Here is a 19464-nt window from a genome sequence, read left to right as displayed (position 1 = left end):
GCGGGGCCGCGCACCGGGGCCGGCCGGAGGCGGTGGGAGGAGAGCCGCCGCGCCGCTAGGGGGCGCTACGGTGCGGGGCCCTGCGGGGGCGGGGCGCAGCGGTGACGTGCACGGCGGCTGCGGGGGCGTGGCCACGGGGGGGCGTGGCTGTGGCGGGCCGGGCCGAGGCGGGCCGCGGCGGTCGGAGGTGCCGGTGCCGCCGCCGCCATCATCATCATCATCATCATCATCATGTACCGGGCCCTGTACAGCTTCCGCTCGGCCGAGCCCAACTCGCTTCCCTTCGCCGCCGGGGAGACGTTCCTGCTGCTGGAGCGCAGCAACCAGCACTGGTGGCTCGTCACCCGCGCCGGCTCCGGCGAGACGGGCTACGCGCCGGCCTCCTACCTTCAGCGGCTGCAGGTGGGCCGGGCCGGGCCGGGCCGCGGGGCTTAGACCCGGCGGGGTGCGGGCTGGCCGGGGAGGCGGCTGTGCCGGCCACCGTGTGCACCGCCGGGGGCTGGGGGTCCCGGGGCCGGGCAGCTCTGCTCTCCGCCCCCTCACAGCCGGGGAGGCAGCGGGGCTTTCCTGCTAAAGACCGGCCCCAGTCTGGGTTTGTGCTGGGGCGGGTGGCGGAGGAGCAGCAGGGTGATCTGGAGCTGCCTCAGCTGCCCACGGTCCCTTCTGTGGCGCTTCTGCCTGGCCTTGGCCGGGGGGAGTCGGTAGTGTGGTTGTCGTGGACGTGGTTACCCACCACAGTGGACTTCAGCACGCGGGAGCCTTTGGGAACATGGTGGTGCTGTTGGAGGTGAGAATTGGGAGTGTAAAAGGCGGGAGACATCTTCTGGGGGTGTCATGTTTGGAGATTAAGGTCCATGGAGCACCAGCTCTGCAGGTCAGGGACAAAATGAAAGCTCAGGAGCTTCATCTGGGGGAGACGGGCTCAGTGAGGGTCCCCTGGGCACCCACTCGCCGGTTAGGAGCCGGAGGGCTGACGGGATGGTTTCACTGCTGCAGGAGTGGGAGAGGAAGACAGGAGAATGCCTGGGTGGTGCCTTGGGGAGATGGTGAGGGGCATCCTCCTCCCAGGAGCAGACATGGTGACTCGATAACCGTGGAATCTGCCAACGAGCAGCGCCAGTTGGTGGAAGTAAGCAGTGCTTGTGTGGCCATCCCCGTGGTAGCTCTTCAGCCACGGGGCTTTCTGCTTGCATAGCACCCCAGCATCGTGAGGGCATCGAGGGGGTGATCATCCTCCTCCTTCCATGATCACACCATGATACCGATAGCAGATTGTACCGTCCTGGGGGCTGGGAGAAGCCACAGCAGCTGTCTGCACCTGCAATGACAGTAATTACAGCCAAGTCAGTGATATGGACAATTACAGAAAGTCCGAGTGGGCTGCTGCAGCCCTTACTGGGGTCAGCGGAGGGAGGGCACCTTCGGCTGTCACTGCTGTGGGTGTGAGCCCTGTGTCCACGCCGCTGTTGTGGGAGAGAGCTTACGGCTCGTACAGTGCCGGGGTCTGTTTAGTGGAGGCTTCCGAGGGACGACATGGCTTCTGAAATTCAAATAGGCCCTTCGTATAAGGCTAATTCATGGGGGTTTTATACTTCTGGGCCTCAGAGGATAGCTGTGGGAAGTGCCTGCCCAAAACTCCTTGCAGCCGTAAATGGGTAACTGCACACAAATGCACGTGAATGTTACAAATGGGCCTTTTAATGCCTGGCTGAAAATGGTGACAAACTCCTTTATTTCAGTGTGCTGCTGATGCTCCTTCAGATACCATTGAATTTCTGATTAGCAGTAACTCAGCCTGTAAGTGTGGGTGTGTGCTTCGCAGAACACTTCAGTGAGACGAGCGTTACCTGGGGAGCACGTATGTGTGTTAGGGCAACGCTGGGTCTCTGCCGGCTGCTTGGTTCAGGAGCCGGCCTCCCTGTGAGGCTGGGGCTCTTCTGCAGCCTGGAAGGGTGGCCTGACAGGAGAGGACATCTTGTGTATCAATAAGCCCTTAAGCTGTTTACAGGAGCTATTTAGTTACAGAGCAAAGACCTTATTAAAGTACTAGATTTTAAAACCCCACGGTGGCATAGCTCCAGGCTGCTGCTCATGAGTTTCTTCTCTGCAGTCCCCTGCTTCATTTGCTTGTGTGGCGTGACGTCTTCTTGCTGCCATAGGTGTGGGAGCCTTCTCCCAGGCTGCCTTCTGGAGCAGCCTTCCTGCATCTCTCCACCTCGGTCGTACCAGTTTCAAAATCTTACAGGAAAAGCATTTCTTTGCTGACATGACATTCATTTATCAGGTTGTGTTTTGCTGTAGCCTTAAGATAGCGTGCAGTCTGCCATGACTGACTCCCTACAGTCTGTTAGTAATTCACTAATATTAAAGCAGCGTTGCCGGTGACTTTGTAAGTGCTCTCCTCTCATCTAGTTCAGATGTAACTTTCCCAAATGCCCTTAGACCTGGTAGCAGGAAACAGAAGAGCCTTTCCTGCATACGCTCATCTTTTTTTGGCCATTAAGTTTCCAGCATGGGAACTTGCCTGATGATGCACAAGGCAGCAGGATCTAATTTGCTGCTCTGCAGTTGTAGTCGTGCTCTGTGTCCGTGACTTTCTTTCCGCTGTTGCATCCTGCCAGCTCGGAAGAGCTGACCTGAAGTCAGAACACCCTTTTATTCATGGGAGATGGCATCTGCTTGCTGAAAGCTTGCTTGAGACTGTTTGCTGAATGTCCGGGATGAGAGTGCAAACAATTTGTCACCCAGTTTTGATTTCATAAAGGCACTGAGACTAATTAGTGACAGCAATTTGAGAGGCAATTAATGCTGCCCCAATCACAACAGAGAGAAAACACAGCTAATGATTAGCGTTAGTGTGCCTAGTAGGGAGAGAGAGTGGCCAACAGGAGTCACCATTGTAAAAGTAAGCCTTGGGCTTGGTTAGCAGTGCAGTCAGGTTCCAGGTGAGCAATAGGTTGCACAACAGTCACATCCAAGAGCAGCAAATCTCCCGAAAGCCCCTCGCAGCAGGCCGCTGAGAGAATGCTCACGGGAGAGGCTTGGGCTGCCATTGCTGCTGCCGTCCGCTATTAGGAGCATTAGCTTTCTTCTGAGCTTCTCTTGATTTTTCAGGGTTTTTTGCTCAGCTTTCATAGGTACGGGAAATTCATGCCTTGGCTTCTCTAGAGGAAAATGTAATTCCCATTTATTACTTAAAGCTCATTCTTGGCTGATGTCTTCATGTTGCCAATGCGGCAGAATTTTGTACTGAAATCCTTAGGGCTCAGTGTTGCTATTAAAAGAGGGTTACTTGTGGGGGTGGAAAACCCAACAAACCCTTCCTAGAAACGTATAATGTCTCTAAGAAACAAGGTAGGGCCAAGCCAGGGCACCAGAAGGTGCAGATGATGTGCAGTTAATTTGTGTCAATTAGAAATGCCCAACTTAAGCTGATATTTCTGCTGATTTTACCCTTCCGTAGTTCCCTTTTAGCACCGTTGTGGGTTATTAAGAGTCATTTCAAGTCCAGTGCCATTCTGGGGATAGATCCCGAAGCCATCAGGCAGTGAGAGGGGAGGATCTGGCTGCGTGCAGCTGAATGGGGGCAGGTTCTGAACTGCATGCGGAGCGAGCTGCTTGCCAAAAATGCCGGCCTCGCACACGGCCGACCCTCAGCTGTGTGCGCCCACGGCAGAGGTCTCGAGCGGCGGTGCCGGCAGGCACGGCAGTAGCGAGCGAAGCCGTAACAAACTCGGGGGCTGACAGGAGCTGCTGCCGAGACAAGTGAAAACGCGTACCCAGCACTGTGCCGGCTAGTTACAGCACGTAGGATAATTGCCTTCAGCTATTGATGGAGCGAGAGTCAAATGCTAATATCTAATGCCAGGCAAATACTGCTGCAGTGAAGCTGTCGGCATGAATGCCATGGCTTCTGATTGAATGGAAAGGTGCCTGTTGGCACGAGGTTGGTCTTTTGTCCCGTGCTGATGCTTAAGCGATGTATGAGTGGCAGAAAAAATGTGGAGGTTAAACTGGAGTGTAGGGTGTCCTCTGGAGTCAGGCAGTCTCCCCAGAAGGCAGGCCTTCCAAAGCTTTGTGTGAAGCTGTAAAAGATTCAATTTAGAAAGCGTCCTTAGGAGCATGAGGTTCACTCGGTGTCAGGAAGGGACAAATGCTGAGTCTAGCAAATAATAAGCGTCCTTCCTTTGGGTTAAACAGCCTGTATGTTGCTGTCATTATGATGGAACATGCAACTTTATAACAGGAGTCTGGAGTTATTCCAGGTTTGGCTGAAGGCTTCGGACTGTGCTACAGCAGCACGAGGAGTGCGAAGTGAGCTGCTGTCCTTAAGAACGCCAAACTACGGGTGACACTTGGTCTGCCAGGAAGGATTATTTGCTCTGCTCCCAGCGGGGCAAGGGCTGGCCCTGGTGGTCTACTGCTGGCCGTGGGACCCATGCACAGGAGCAGCAGTCCTCTTCAGCTTCCATCTTCACCAGGCACTGTGACTGGTCTTGCCCGTCTCTTGTCTGTGCTGACCCAGGCTGTATTCCCCACCGATAAAAGTGTCCTCTGGAGCGGGTGCCGAGGAGGGGAATGGCAGCTCTAAAATGCTGTGTTGGTAAATGTCAGGGTTGCAAAAATAAGTGCTAAGTTGCAAGAGGATGTTTCTTGGTGAAGTGGGGATGGTTTAGCATGCTGACTGCTGCATCAGCTGCTCAGCTTCGTTAAGCTGTTAGGAAACAGCTTTGAAATTACTATTAATAGCCTTTTCAAAATTACTTGAAGTTTTTTTGGAATAACTGAAAAAATTGTTTGAAATGTGGATTTAGATTCTCTGTTCAGCTGAGGCCTTCTCTGGTCTGCCACACTTTCATGTTGTACCTCTGGAGGAGCAAGAAGGAAGGGGGCTGTCTGGGTGGGAAGGTGTTCGTGCTGATGGCCAAGAAGCTTTCGACTCTCTGGTGAGAAAATGGATGCAGCTGAGAGTCTAATGAGCATTTTGAGGATGCCTTGGATTGCTATTTGCTCTATCTTTTTCTACAAGAATAAACAGGCGTGTGATAAAAATAAGGGAGTGCTTTGTGCAGCCTAGCAACAACTTAAAAATTCTCCTGCAGCATGAGCACAGCGCCGGGGTACAGGTAGTCCTAGCTGGGCAGGCGCAGGAACAGAGTTTCACCTCCCAAGCTGCAAAGAGAAGAGAGGTTTCTGCGAAGAAGTGAATTTTGAGCTCTCTCTGTTTGCGGGAAACCTCTTCGTCCCGGTCCGTGTTGTAGCATTGACATGGGTTCGGGGTTGGAGGCACGTTGTGCAGCGAGGGGGAGCATAGGAACTGCTTTCCTCGCAGACCAGGGCATGCCAGGGCTCAAAACACGGGTCTAAGCTCATGGCTGGTCCTCGAGCTGATCCCACGTCCTAGGCCCAACCCCACGGTCCAGCCTTCCCCTGCGCTGCCTCTGCTCTTGTCGGCCCTGTTCTCAATTGATTCGGTTCACCGGCTTGCTGGAAAACTCTTTGTTTCGAATCTGTTCGCTGTTCTGCCAGGATAGCAAATGCATTGGGTCGGTGACGGAGCAGCACGTGCTGAGGCTGGTGCCAGTGTGGGACCCCCGGGGAAGCAGCGAGCTGTGGTAGCTCAGGTGCTGTCAAACCTTTCACGCTAGCGTGGAGACGATGATGGTTGTGCGGCACCAAGTTGGTTGTACAGTGTCAATCAAATGATGAGATGTTCTGATAGCAAATCCCAGGTCACGGGAAACAGAGCTTTGGCAGTTGCGCTTTGCTGTAAGAGTTTCTCCTTCCATCTACATAAAATCCAGCTTTACACTCGGTGCTCCTGACCCCTGGCAGAGTTCCTCCCGTCACTCCTGAACAGAAGGTGGTGATCGTGCAGACTGTCGTACAGACCATCTCCTGCACTGGAGCCTGCATCGTTGTTTGTCATCTGCTGCAGGTTTGACAGAGCTTACAATGAGCGTGAGAGCTTTATCAAAATACACGCACAGATCCTGAATAAGCACTTGGGCTAAAAATAAGGTTTTATTTTGGAGAATAAGCAGCTGGTAGCGCTTTGCAGCTGAGGCTGCGTTTCTTGACACATGCAAGAAGCTGAAAGAATGAAGCATTTTTCTCTGGGCTGTCGCAATAACAGAGATGCTGTCGTGTCAGAGCTGCTAATGCTTTGAGATGAAGTTTTATTCTTGAGACTAAATTACACAGTCAGGGGAATTATAGCCATTTCTAATTACTGTAGCTAAAGACTTGAAATTTTAGCCAGAAGTTCTGCAATCTTTCACAGTTCAGAATGATTAAAGTAGAAATATGCTAGTGATCTTTAGCCTCTATTTTTGCTTGGTTGTGAAGACATGTTCTTCTCATTTTTACGCTGATTAAAAGTAATTAGGCTTTTTGATATCGGATAAAATTTGCCTTTGGGACCTGAATGCCCATGTATGAGCAATACTGGCGGTCTGGGCTTTTCGCTCCTGCAGCTGCATGATGGCTGAGCGTGGGTGGAGTGGCACTGGGCGATGCATGGATGGTCCCAGTGGGTTTACTTTGGGCTGGAAACATTTAGTCTGTTTCAGGGCTGAACAACACAAAGGCTGTCTTGGTCAGAAGCGAGCAAACAGTAGGGAGACGTCTGAGAGCCCACGTCCGCTCTTGAGCGGTGTGGCTGTGGATCTTTTCATCTTGGAGGAAGAGCAAGGTGAGGGGGCAGGCTGGAAAAAAGAAATGCTCCATTTTCTTCTAGACTTTTGGAGAGGCACTTGCCCAGAGCTGATAAACATAGTCTGGTTTCCAGCTTCCCCATGGGTTGCAGCGTCTTAGCCTGCAGGGTCATTTGCACCCCTGCTTTCTAGTGCTGGTCTTGCCGTGAGCATTTCCCACTGTTGCACAAGTGATCACCTGCTGTTATCCTGCAATTTTACTGGTCAAACTTGTGATTTTTGGGGCTGCCTGCTGTATGGTTTTTGAATGCTTTTTCATCAGGAGAAGGCGGCTGGACTTTCTTCCCTGGTTTACATCTGGAAGATGACCAACTTGTCATTGCAAAGGGAGGAACCACCAGTTTTGGACTAGGAGCATTCATTCAAAATAGCTAGCGAGGTGCTGACCCTGGTGGACAGCAAATGCAGACACCCTTCCTCTCTCTCTGTTTGCAGGAAAGAGTCTTTAGTGATGACTGAGTTGTGTATATTTATTGATCAAAGTGCTCCTGCAATTACATATGGGAATGTGGATTCTGTTCAAGTCTGCCACCAGCTCGCTGTGGGACTCCATGCAAGTGGCTTTCTTTGACAGACCTTGCTCCCCTGCCTGTAAGTGAGAGTACGGTCAAGAAGCCACACAGGAAGGTTGTGGCTCAGCTGAATTTCTGATTAACGTTGAAATTTAGTTGATGCAAATTTAAGCTGATCAACACTGTTGTCAGCCAATGGGAAAGTGAGTTCTTGATGACTGCCCAGCAGTGTGGGTACGTCTCTCTAAAATAACAGTGCTAGCATGAAGTCAAGCTGGCAGATGTGCTACACAACAGATCTACTGAACGGTGTCCCACCTTCAGCCATCCCTGTCTTCTGGCGCTTCAGAAGATGGGTCTGGTGCTCTCCTCTCTTTGAGCAGGGCACCAACAGCTCAGCCTTGGCTGCCCTTTAGGAGCTGAAGGGGATTAGAAGATGTCTTCAAACATGAAGTTTGAACGTCTCTGGGCTTGCTGAGCCGCACCTGCTTTGTGCTTGTGTTTGTGCACTTCTTGTCATGATCGCACTCTTGCATTTCCTTCCAGGATTTCCAGCATCCCATCAGGTGGGAGTCTTAGTAGAAAAAAGCAGAGGAGGAGACATTTGTACTGAAACCGATAAACCAGAAAGTTAATGGAAATTGAGTTTTTATGATTGTTGCTCTGTGTCAAGTATAGAGGGAGCAAGACACTGAAGAGGAAGGAAAAGGAATTCATATTGCTTTTCCTCAGAGAAAAGTGTGCTGATGTTAATGATGATGGGAAGACAACATGAAGAAAAGTGAAGGACTCTCCTTTGCGAGAGAAGAGTAACCTCTGTGCTCAGAGCAGGCTGTACAGTAGGAAGGGCTTTGACAAAAGCAGACTATATCGTGGTCACTGGCTCACCTAAGAAGATCCCTTGCAAGTTCTGGGGCATATTAATGCACATCAGGAAAGTCAAATCCTGTGGTGTAAAATGGGTATTTACATTTCAGTGGCTGAAACGTGGAAAACGGCTGACCCTGTCTGTTGAAGCCATTGTCTGGCTCCGGCTCAGAGGCAGCCTCCTCTTTTTCTTCCCTTACTTGTATAGCCCAGATGTACATAAAACCAAACAGAATTTTTAAGGGCATCTCAGCTTCACCCCCTCATGAAGGATTTAAACTTTGTCATTCCCAACCAGGATTATGTATTCCGCATACAAACTGTCAGTCTGGGTGCTGGAAAAAGGATAAATTCCAGAAGGGTTTTATAAGCAGGGAAGTACAAGCAGCCTTAGCGTGCAACTATAGCACTACATACAAGAACAGTAGACTTCACAGATGCTGATTTCCTATGTGGTCAGTGCTATAACCAAAATTTCACAAGCCACAGGTTCTAACAGAGCTCTGTGTGCAGAGATTTTTAAATTAAAATGCACGCGCATTGCATTTGTTCCAGAGAGAAAACCTTAAATTGAGGCTTTCTTCTTGGCCATGGCAGTAACAGTTGCTTCAATTCGTTTCACTGAAGAGACGCATTCATATGTGGACGCGTGAGGGCTGTCAGGGCTGGAGGCGTTTGCTGTTGGACCGGGAGATCAGCCCCGCTTCACAGGCTCTCACAGACCTGCCCTGGTTTTTCATCTCTGATCTCTGCCTGATGGTGTGCCGCCTGGTGTGGTGCCGGGACAGGGCAGGGCTGCCTGTGCCACCTGCGCTGGACGGTGTTCAGTGATGAGTAAACGTGGTGGAGACTGCTGCAGGGCCATCAGGGAGAGACGCTGGTCCAGCTGGGCTGGTGATACACTCCCGCTCCTATGTGCCGTTGCTGCCTTTGCTGGGGCTGTGCGTGCAGACCGCTTTGCTGATGGGCACTAACTTCTGATGGGGAAGGAGCTGCCGTTTCCAGGGCTGGCTTGGTGAGTGGAGATGACAAATCTGTGTCACAAGGCCCAGGAGAAATAATTGAGCCTGATGATGGGGCTGATCCGGAGTGCTTCTGTAGCAGTGTGCAAGAAGCAATTTGGTCCCTGCGCTGCAGCAGAGAGCAATGGAAGCCAGCACTATGGGAGGACCTCAGTTGGTGTTTTTTCCATGAGTAGGCATCTGGAGCTGCAAAATGCTTGTATTTAGAGGAAGAGTTCTCATTTGGAATGACAGTCCGCTTAGGTCCACTGGAAATTTTTTTCTGTGGACCCTGACTGCCATAGCTGCCTCTGGTCCTGAGCTGCAGCAGGAATTGTGGTGGGTCCCGCTCCTGCTTCTGGAGGAGCATCGCTTTGCCTCCTTGGCCACTGGCTTATAAATAAAGTTTTGACCTTTATGGGAAGGGCTTGTCAAGCCAAATTTGTCTTGAAGTTTATCACATGACATAACCTTTGATTATTTTTTTAAAGAGTTTTGAAGCTCATCATGTGGAAGTAGAACAGAGGACACAATTCATGACCGCATCTGTTTCTCTCCACTCCCCTTCACCCACACCCCCCCCCCCCAATGCTTTCTCGCCATGGGGATGTTGAACACTATTCTGGGCAAAGCTCTGTTGACATTAACAGAGAAACGGAGTTGTCCCAAAGACAAGACCCACTGCAGCAGGAGAGGACTGTTAGCTTCGTGTCAGCTCTTCTGGGTTGACACCCTGCAATGCAGAGCTGTTTGTGTTCCTTGCAAAGGAACCAAGCACTAATACTTGTCCTCTTTTAGCATAAGGCTTAAGCAAGAAGGGGAAGTAAAATTTTGGCAGTGTGGGCTTTTTTGAACGAGGTGGGAAGTTCATGGGTTTGTTTTTCCTGGTTATTTGTTTGCCTGTTGAAGTTGTTTAGAAGAAGTTGTCACACCCTTCCTCTTTGGAAGCTGCTTGCTTCTTGGTGACTAAGTTGTGAAGCCCGTGTTCTTCCTCCTGTCCGTCTGGTACAGCTGTAGGGGCAGCGTCACCCAGCTGTGACCGTAGTGATCCCGTTCCTCAGGCTCGGGCTGCCTTTCATGCTGGTGAGATGTGCTTTTGGATAGGTGTCTATCCATGCTGTCCTGCTGGTGGGGTCCCACCTACACCACTTTGTCCCCCTTTCCTGCTCAGGCTGGGGTGGTGTGCGTTAAGGCAGTCTGCGAGATGGTGGGGTTTGTGCCTTTCATCTGGAAATGCCACCATAGGCTGGTTTTTTAGTTTGTTCAGCTGCTCAAGAGGTTTAATATAAAAAAAAAAAAAAAAAAAATAAATCAAGCTGTCGGACTAAGCATGCTAGATAATTCCAGGCTGTGGATCGCTTTCTTGCAAAATCACTGGTTTGAGGTTCAGATTAGATCTCTTCTAAGTAATAGCTATTAATTATTTCTTGGTTTTTTTCTAGTACAAGTGGGGACAATGCCTTGTAGTATGGAAACCTGAGGGCAGGCCCCAGCTCCAACCCTTCTATTATGTCGAATAAAAACAAAGGGATGAGGGAGAAGATGAGGCAAGAACTGCAAAAATAGACACTCACCCACGAGGAGGAGGGGATCGCCGGGAAACTGGGATGATGTCTTGATGAAAAGGTCTTGAATTCTTGTCTGTGGGGTTTGTGTGTGGGGTGATACATCCACAGCTGCTAATGTGGTCGGGTTGTCTCCTGCTGTTCCTGCCGCCTGCTCCAGCTCCACTGCCCTTGAGGTCCTCTGCCTGTCCTGCCACTGACACCTTAGCTTCTGAGTTGTGTCCTCCTTCTCTGGAGGTGGGAAGAAAACCTTGGTGGACAAACCAGGAAACTTTCATCCGCTCACACGTGGAAGATGGAAATGGTGGTGGACAGGTTTTCAGGGTGGAGGGCTCTCTGTCAGTTGAATTCAGTATGCTTGTCTGTGTGCTGTGATGGTTGTACAGAGAACCATAGCAGCTTCTGTAAAAACCAGATGGCTGCCTAAAGAGATCAAGTTGAAGCTCTCCACCGAGCAGACAAATGCAAACCTCCGTGGCCTCTCAATCTGATGTGGTGACAATTCCTTTTTGGGTAAACTCGTTGAATTCTGTGGTTTTCCAGGCTGCTTGATGGTGCCTTTTTCCTTCCCCTCCCAAGGAAAGGATGTGTGTTCGCACTGTGGTTTGAACATAGTGTGCTTTGCCCAGGTCATAAATCGCACCCGAGTGACACAGCAGAAGGCAGTTCCACAGTCCCTTTGCCTCTGTGCCCGGGCTTGGCTGTCCCTGAGCAATACGTGGGGAGAAGCTCAAGTATCAGGGAAGCCCATGTTTTTCAGCATGTGAAAAGAGTAATTGCATGAAAATCCAGTACCTTAAGTAAGAATGATGATCATAAAAATTCATTAGCTACTTAAAGCAGAAGCTTAGGGATTTCCTTGAGCCTGGCCAAATCAAAGTATTGTAGCGGAAGACTTTTTCCATTTGACATAAAAAAAACCCCAGCATGCTTTGAAACGCTGGGTTCTAAGTAATGAAGTTTTTGTCTGCCTCAGAGTCACCTTTATTGACTTAAACTGAAAAATGCATCCCCTTTAATTTGTTTTTGGAATTGATTTTATGTGTCTGTCTTCCATTTGCTTGATGACAAGAGGTAGCAGCAGCATTGAAATAATTGTGCAGCTTTGTGAAGGGGCCTGTACAGTGTAATTCTTTACATCGGGGATGGAAAGGAACCCCTCCAGCATTCAGTTTTGGGAAGCATTATCTTGGCTGTGGACTTGGGCTTTCTTAGAAGCATTGCCCAGTGATGTGGGCTGGCATCTGAGACTTTTGCATGTGTGAACACATATGAACTGTGTGTATTCTTGAGCTTTCATTCAGAAGCTTAAGATCTCAAAATGATACCAAGCTCGGGTCACTTTCAAAGCCTTTAAACACTATTAATATACTCTTAATGGCTGCGAAAAAAAGTCTTCCAGCAAAACCACAGTTGGCAATGTTTGGTCTTGTGTGACTCCAGAAATGGATCACCACCCAGACCTCTCATACCTGTGCTGTGGGGAGCTACGAGTGGCAAAGAGTGATCAACCTCGACCTGGAGGAGTTTGGGGTGGAGGGGAGAAGGGGACCATGGGAGAGAAATCACACACACAGGGGTTGTGCAAACCACACAGCTTGAGAGTTACTGTAGCCCTTTGCTTGCTCTCAGGCAGCTTCCACCACCTTCTCTGGCCTGTGGTGACCTTGTGCACTGGTGGGTTCCTCCGCTGGACCCTCTGTGGAGGGGCCACCAGCTGGGTCGGATGGAGGTGAGCTGAGTCCTGGCCGTCTCCTTTCCTGCAGGATTTGTCCCACTGGAGATGGGCTAGGAAGATTTCCTGAAATCTTCCTGTTGCCTAGAGAGGCTGTTGAGCCCCCATCCCTGGAGGTGTTCAAGGCCAGGCTGGACGTGGCCTTGGGCAACCTGGTCTAGTGGGAGGTGTCCCTGTCTATGGCAGGGGGGTTGGAACTCGGTGATCTTCAAGGTCCTTTCCAACCTAAACCATTCTATGAAATACAGTAATTTGCTCTCACTGATGCTGCTGAGCGAGTGGATGCTGACATGGGTGAATGTGGCACACGAAAAGGCGGACGTGAGAAATCAATACTGTAATAAGGCACAGGAGCTGGGCTGAAAGTTTTGCGCATGAGAAGTGAACAGTCCCACAAATGCACTTTTTTGTTCACTGCCTCGGGAAGTGAGGAAAACAGGATTATGGCTGTTCTGCTGCCTGTAGCACAATGTCCTAAGAGGACATTCCCCTCCTGTTCACATTTCTTCATGTTTCTGGGGAGCCTGTGCCACTCTAAGCTGCAAAAAGAGATGGGATTATAACTTGCAGCTAGAGCACTAGGCTATTTTTTCCCTGAAGATAGTGTGGGGCACTAATGAATTGCTTTTCTTCTGTGACCCACCTCTTACTTCCTTATAGGTGAAATGTCAGCAAATCCGGTTGAACCCTTTAATCTTTTTTTAAGGTAAAAAAGCCCACTAAACAAACGCCTGGATTTATTCTTGAACTGAGTCTGGAGATAACAGCAAGTTAGCCTCATTCCTCTGATAAACATAGCAAAACTTGCAATTCTCAAGGTACTTTTGTAGGTCAGTGGAAACTGTCAGTCTGTCTAAGTTTTGCAGCACAGAAAAATCAGTGTGCCAGTCAAAAAGCAACTCAGGAGGCTGCAGGGTGTGTAGTTCACAATTTTCTGGGTTTTTTTTTGGCTTGTGCTCTGTCTTTGTGATCATTCATGTAACAGTTGTGAGATACCACTACAGATTTCAATAGTATCTTCGTTTCTTTTGGGCATGAGTTAGCATTAGCTTTATCATTGTCTCAATAAAGCTCGATTTTGTTGACTTCCTGAATTTGGTGAGTGTCTGGGTGCTGATTGCTTCAGTAGAAGCATCCACTTTACTAGGAATAAATGTGCTTGCAGGAGCAGCTCTCAGCTAACAAGCACGTTGGCATACTTGGGTATTTTGTCTATGGCCAATTAGCATGATCTACCTCTTGACAGTGCAGCCCGCGTGGGTATTTCAGCCCCTCTGATACCCTTTCCCTTGCTGCCCTGCACCTGCACCCTCAACAGCCTTTAAACAGCTTTGCTATAATTAGCTGGTACACTGAACTTCATGTAATTTTGGGGTATAGCACTAATAAGCCAAAAGCATGAATTGCATCCCTTGTTCGGTAGCGCTGCTCTGATCGTGTTGAAATATATAGCTACCAAAATCCATGGTAGGGGAACGAGGGAGATGCCTATTTTCTTTCAGAAGTAGTGGTTCCTTCATGTGGTAGCTTTACAATGGCCCACCTGAAAGCAAATGAGCATTTGAGGGTTATCTTTTACTGGGAGCCCGGCTGTCATACTTCTTGTTTACGTCCCTTAATGAGTATTTTGTACCCGGGTTAAAGGTCTGAAGGCTGCTGGCAGCCAGCAGGAGGCTGCTGGGACTGGCCATGCTGTTCTACTTGGGTGGAAGACTTGTTTGGGTTTCCCATGTTGGGAAGTATCTGCCCAGCACAGGGGAGCTGTGTTTCCTCCGCACCCGTGGGAGCTGGTGTGTACAGCCTGAAAATGTTGGGGGGGGGAGATGGTTGGATACCCTGGGGTTTCCTAGTACTGATATTTCAAATACCCGTGCCTGTGACGGGGGGGGGGGGGGGGGGGGGGCTGTGGACAAAAGAGAAATTGCTGGGGAGATCTGTATTATATGAACATTATATAGAAATGAGGGGTTTTTTGGGCACCTACTTTGGAGAAACTTTGTAAGTGTGCTTGCTCTCTTGGGTCCCTGGCCTGAAACACCGTTAGCGGGAGAAATCCTCAAGGATCTTGGTCTACCTGATGTACTTGGGAGTTGTGTGAAGGGATGATGGTAAAAGGTAAGCGATCCCTCCTCCTTGGGATGAGCTTTGCTCTGTGGGGCAGTGGAGTTGCCCTCTTTGAGCAGAGGGACAGCATAAACCCAGCCTTTCTGCTTGCTGTTACTCTGCAGTTGCTTGGAGCAATTCTACTCCTGGTAACAAATACTCAGGTTTTTCCATGTGTTGCTTTGGCGATCATATTATTCAGAGTAGGTCACAGATATGATCTGACCACATCACTGTGATAAGATGCGTTTTGGGTAGGATGCTCAAGTAACTTGAAAAGAAGTGCTTATTAGAGAGGAAAAAGGGTTTTCTGTATTGAGTTAATGTGGTTTCTGATCCTGCCCTGCTGTCTTTCTTTTTATTTTGGGGTGTGCAGGGGGAGCTGCATCCCTTTATGGCAGAAGAGGCAGTGTTTGCTCTGCATGCAGAGTCCCGGACACAGGGAAATTATTTTCTAGCCAGACTGTTAACCAGTCCTGCAGCAAGAGAGCTGCCTTTGATCCTTCTGACTGGAATCATCTTTGTTTGGGGAGAACTTTCCAAGGCCTCTCTCAGGTTTGCTCAGGGTAATGCAGGGCAGGTTTTCATCTTCGCAGTGACAGCTTTGCAGGAAGGAGCACCGGCAGCTCTGATCCCAGTGGTGCTAAAAAGATCCTGGGGATCTGTGTCTGGTTTATAATTTTGTGTGATTTACACCTGTCCAGGAATAAAACTAGGTGATGACTTTCCTGTGTTTGCTCAATGAGGATGGAAGCTCTTTTCCCTCATTAGCGGCTTTAATAAAGTACATGTGGCTGTTCATAGAGCAGATCACAGAAAGCTGCATTTGTTCTCTGCATGGCAGATTAGAATTGTTTGTGCCCAAACCCACAGGTTCTGCGCTTCCTCGGATGGTGACCGGTCCACCCTCCATACCCCTTCTCCCTCCTGGCTGGCCGGCGTTCCTGGGTTGTACGCCAGGTCTGCTTTCCCATGCTCACTGGGGCTGAGATGGCGGGTCAGTTTTCTTTTCCAGTCTTCCCTTTCTGGTTAAGTCAGTACGAGACACTTTACAATTTGTCCGTTGTTTTGGGTTTGGGCAACACAGTAAGTATGCCCAAAGAGCATCGTAGCTGCAGTTTCTGTCCCTTGCCAGAAGGTTGGTTACGGGAGAGGGACAATTTTGGAAAAAAGCTGATAAATCATAAATTCTCTTGCAAGATGAATCATGAGTTATTACCGCTTTCTCAAACACGTAACTGCATGCCGTGAAATCAGTGCCAGTCTGCATGACAGTGCCAGCATGCAGGAGGAAAGTCCCTTTCAGTTAACGCGTAGATATGTGCTCTTCTCTTACATCTGTCTCTGTGCATCAGTTGAATTGCCAATTTACTCACAGTTTTTCCTGCTTGACCCCTGGAGACTTTACTTACTTGATCCTCATGCGCTGGAAATGTACTCCAGCGCAGAGGTGAATGGGAGGGGAAAGAGTTCTCTTGAACGTGGCAGAAATATGAATTTCCTGGTCCTGCCTCTCATATGACTGTCACCTTTCCAGCATTTTGCTACAATCTCTGCTATGGAAATAGATTTGGGGGGGGAAAATGAACCTTTCTCCTTGGATGCCAGAAGAGGAGCCAGAATTTGCATGGTTTCCCAGGCTCCTTGCCCCTTGTCCTGGCAACGCACGGCAAACTGCAAAGAGTCTTTCTGCAGTTGGGTCTTCAGCACACATCCGTGCTTTTGCCAATTCAATCAAAACAAAGATGGGCTGAGAGTAGCGCCTTCTAGTCTGCCCAGCACTCTGGGAAGTTAGAAATTAGTTGCATTTTTGATCATACTTCATACAGGGCTTTCTTACGCAGCTGCGCTAATTGCATGCAGTTGATCTAGGACTGAATCTCAGTGAGCAAAGGGCACCTGTAGCATTTTTTTTTGGCTACCAAAGTGAAGACTGTGCAAAGACCGGCACAATCCCTTCTGTTGAGCTCTTTTTTTTTTTTTTCCAACTTTTAATGCCAATATGTCAAAAGTCTTAGAATAACTGCCAGCGCTTCGCTCCAGCATCTCTCCTTCTACCTTGATGTATTCTGGTTCATAATCCTGAGCTTTCATCAAAGTAGAGGCTGTCTGCAGTTTTCTTTTTCAGTGTAGATTATAACTAATCTTTGTGTGTGTGTATAGTTTATATATGTAAGTAGAAACATACGTTTCCCCTGCACAGGTGCAGTGTTGATCATATCTGATATGTACTTGGCTTGACATTTATGTGCCAAAAGGATGCTGAACAGGTAAACCCTAAAGAGAGGGGCAGCTCTGTCTGGCAGCTCTTCACCTGGGACAGGCTGAGCCAGAGAAGTCCCCTGAGGCATTGAGAGCAGTAAGAATTAAGGCAGCAGGGAATGGCAAGATATGTAAGTATGTGTTGACTGCTTTATTTTAAAAACTTCTGTCTTTGCTTTTATCCTCGTAGCATGTTTTGGCTTAACAGACGTGTTCTGGTTACTGGAGGGCGCAGAATTGCAAAGGGGAAGGAATTGGTGGCTGATTCTGATCATCGTGGCCAGTAAACGGGGTCTGAGCGTGGCTGGAGAGACCCGGGACGAAGCATTTCCACCTTGGGAAGTACAAGTTGTGCGGTGGTGGGTTGCATGCGTTTTGTTGTTCCTCAGCGTGTCTCTGCCCCCTTCTCTCTGACTCCGAAGCTGCCTGCTCCCGGGAGAGAAATCCTTCGAAGTTTGGTTGCCATGCATCCCTCTGCTCCCTTCAGGGTTTTTTGTTTGTTCCAAACACCGCTCGTGCCTGTACTGTCCTTAGTTAGTCTATCTTTTTTGCCAGGAACTCTGGCTTTTGCTTTAGCACGATTTGCACAACTTGAGCCCTTTCCCTGGCTATCCTTTCTCTTTGTTTCTCATTTGTGCGGTCTGTCCGCTCGAGCGGCTGCTGTCAGCGCGCAGCGGAAAAACACCGATCTGTTAGAAACCCACTACAGCATATCAGCGGGAATTCCAGATCTGTTTCTGGGCTGCCTCTTTGTCAGAAGAGCTCAGCCATGTCTTTGTTCGCTCGCTAGCGAGCCAGAGATGCTGCAGGTTTGTTGGGAGCTGTTCTTATCTTATTTGCTCGATAAGCAGGACAGTTGCCCATTGTTTCACTTGCGTTTTTATCATGCATTTTGAAGTGCCACAAGGCACAATATCTTCCGTGCCGACACAAATAAGTTAATGCACAGCTCTTAGCCAACAGCCTGGGGACTAAAAAATCCTGATTGGGGCTGCAGAAAGGAGAAGAGGAAGGAGCTGAATCTCCTACAGCAATGCAAAACCCAAAACTCAGCCCATTTGTTTGAGCTGTGTGGTTCAGAAGGGGGAACCCATATCTAGTACGTCGCTCTGCCACAGACAAAGGCTTGTTGATTTTGGTAAATTGCTGCAGCCATCATTTAAATCTGGAAGGAATACAGTGTGCAGACAGTCTGGTGGTGACTGGGGATGAATGGCATGTGACCGAAGCGGTGGCGTTCGTCTCCGATTTGAGTAACAAAGAACCAGCCTGTGCCTGTGTACGCCAGCAGGATAAATATCCTAATTTCGGCAGTGGTCCGTGTCCATGCAGCTGTGTGAAAACTGAGCTGTCACTGGAGACAAAACTTTGTCTGTCTTTTGTTGTCATGTCGTGAGAGCCGGAGCAATGACACGAGGGTGAAAATCGGCAGCCCTGCCTGGGCACCCCTATGGCTGCCAAAGCAGCCGCAGGAGTGAGGGCACTGATTCCTGCACATGCAGGAGAGCAAACGCCTTTGATCAGTAAAAATTGGGCAGGCAGGAGGAAAAAAATGTCATGTTTTCTTGGATCAGCCCCCTGCGGAGGCAAAGAAAAGCCTGCCATACGTTAATGGGCCACTTTCATAAATGTGGGAGTCTCGCACACGCAGGGTGGCTCAGCCTGTCTGTGCTGATGCAGCTGTCAGCCTGTTTGTCTAGAAAATGCTTTTCTGAAAGGTATGATTATTCTAGACTGTTGAGCAAGTTCTTCTGTGTGAGTGCGTTTAAACAACACCGGTGGTCCGTGTGGAAGGACTCCAGATGAAGAGGGAGGGGGGTGACATTTTCGATAGCCCCGGCAGAGCAGGAGAGGAGGTGGTGCTGCCTGCGCAGCTGGGACACTGATAGCATTTTCCGAAATGCTCGGGTCTCTCATCAACCCGTATGTGGGGGAAGCAGAGGCGTGCGACACGTCCTGTGCACGCGTGCTCTCTGGGGAGGCTGTTCTCGGGGCAGTGAGGATGAGAGAGATGTGAGCTGTGGGGGCGAACGCATCCCTGCCTGCACACAGCTGTGCCTCGTGTTAGCCATGCTCAGCTACCCCCGAGAGGTCCTGGAAGGATGCTTTTTGAAAGGATGGCTTTGGCCTTGGGAAAGGCATCCTTCCCTGCCTGCCTCGGGATGCGGGGGCTCTGCAGAGCGCTCCAGGGCAGCGCCGAGGTCTGGCTCTGTCCCTCGCCAGGTGGGGACCCCCTCCTGCCAACGGGGGCAAGTGGAAATTGGCAGCGGGCTCTGGGGAAACTCTTTGTTTGCTTGTGTTATTAGCCAGGAGAGAGGAAGTAATGATTTATTGATTCTCCTACTGTGATTCTTGATTATTGATTCTCTTCTGTGATTCTCCTACGCTGGGCTATAAAGGAAGAAATTCTGTTTCCTGGCTGATATTCATGGCTCTAATTGAGCTGTAACTTGTTCCTGCGGAGCAGCTCACCTGCAGGGTGCTGACGGGGCCCCCGGTTCTCTGATAAGGCACCCCATCAGCCAGTCTAGGCCGTGATCGTCAGGGGTCACTGATCTGCTCTTCCCCTGCCTCTTGGTGTAGCCAGGCTGATCGTGACAGGCTGTTTATAGAGCCCGGCGTTTCTCTGCTGCAGCGTTTTATTTGATTAAACCAGAAATATCTGATGGAGGGGGTGGCGGCCACTCCTTCCTGGGGTGAGAT

General features: G+C 49.7%; 1 protein-coding gene across 1 annotated transcript in view; it reads left to right on the top strand.

Moving 5' to 3' along the window:
• Window positions 1–231: 231 nt before the first annotated feature.
• NCKIPSD (NCK interacting protein with SH3 domain) overlaps window positions 232–19464 on the top strand; it is a gene marked incomplete at its 5' end in the record, with an annotated part of 54366 nt that continues 35133 nt past the window's right edge. The window contains one exon of the mRNA XM_082487850.1: window positions 232–402. Within this exon, the coding sequence (XP_082343976.1) occupies window positions 232–402 (171 nt within the window). The remainder of the gene's footprint in view (window positions 403–19464) is intronic.

This window comes from Vanellus vanellus, assembly GCF_965231255.1.
Source record: "Vanellus vanellus genome assembly, chromosome: 9".
Classification (NCBI taxonomy): Eukaryota; Metazoa; Chordata; class Aves; order Charadriiformes; family Charadriidae; genus Vanellus; species Vanellus vanellus.
Note: the sequence above shows the minus strand (reverse complement) of the source record. Positions and strands in the feature narration are given on the sequence as shown.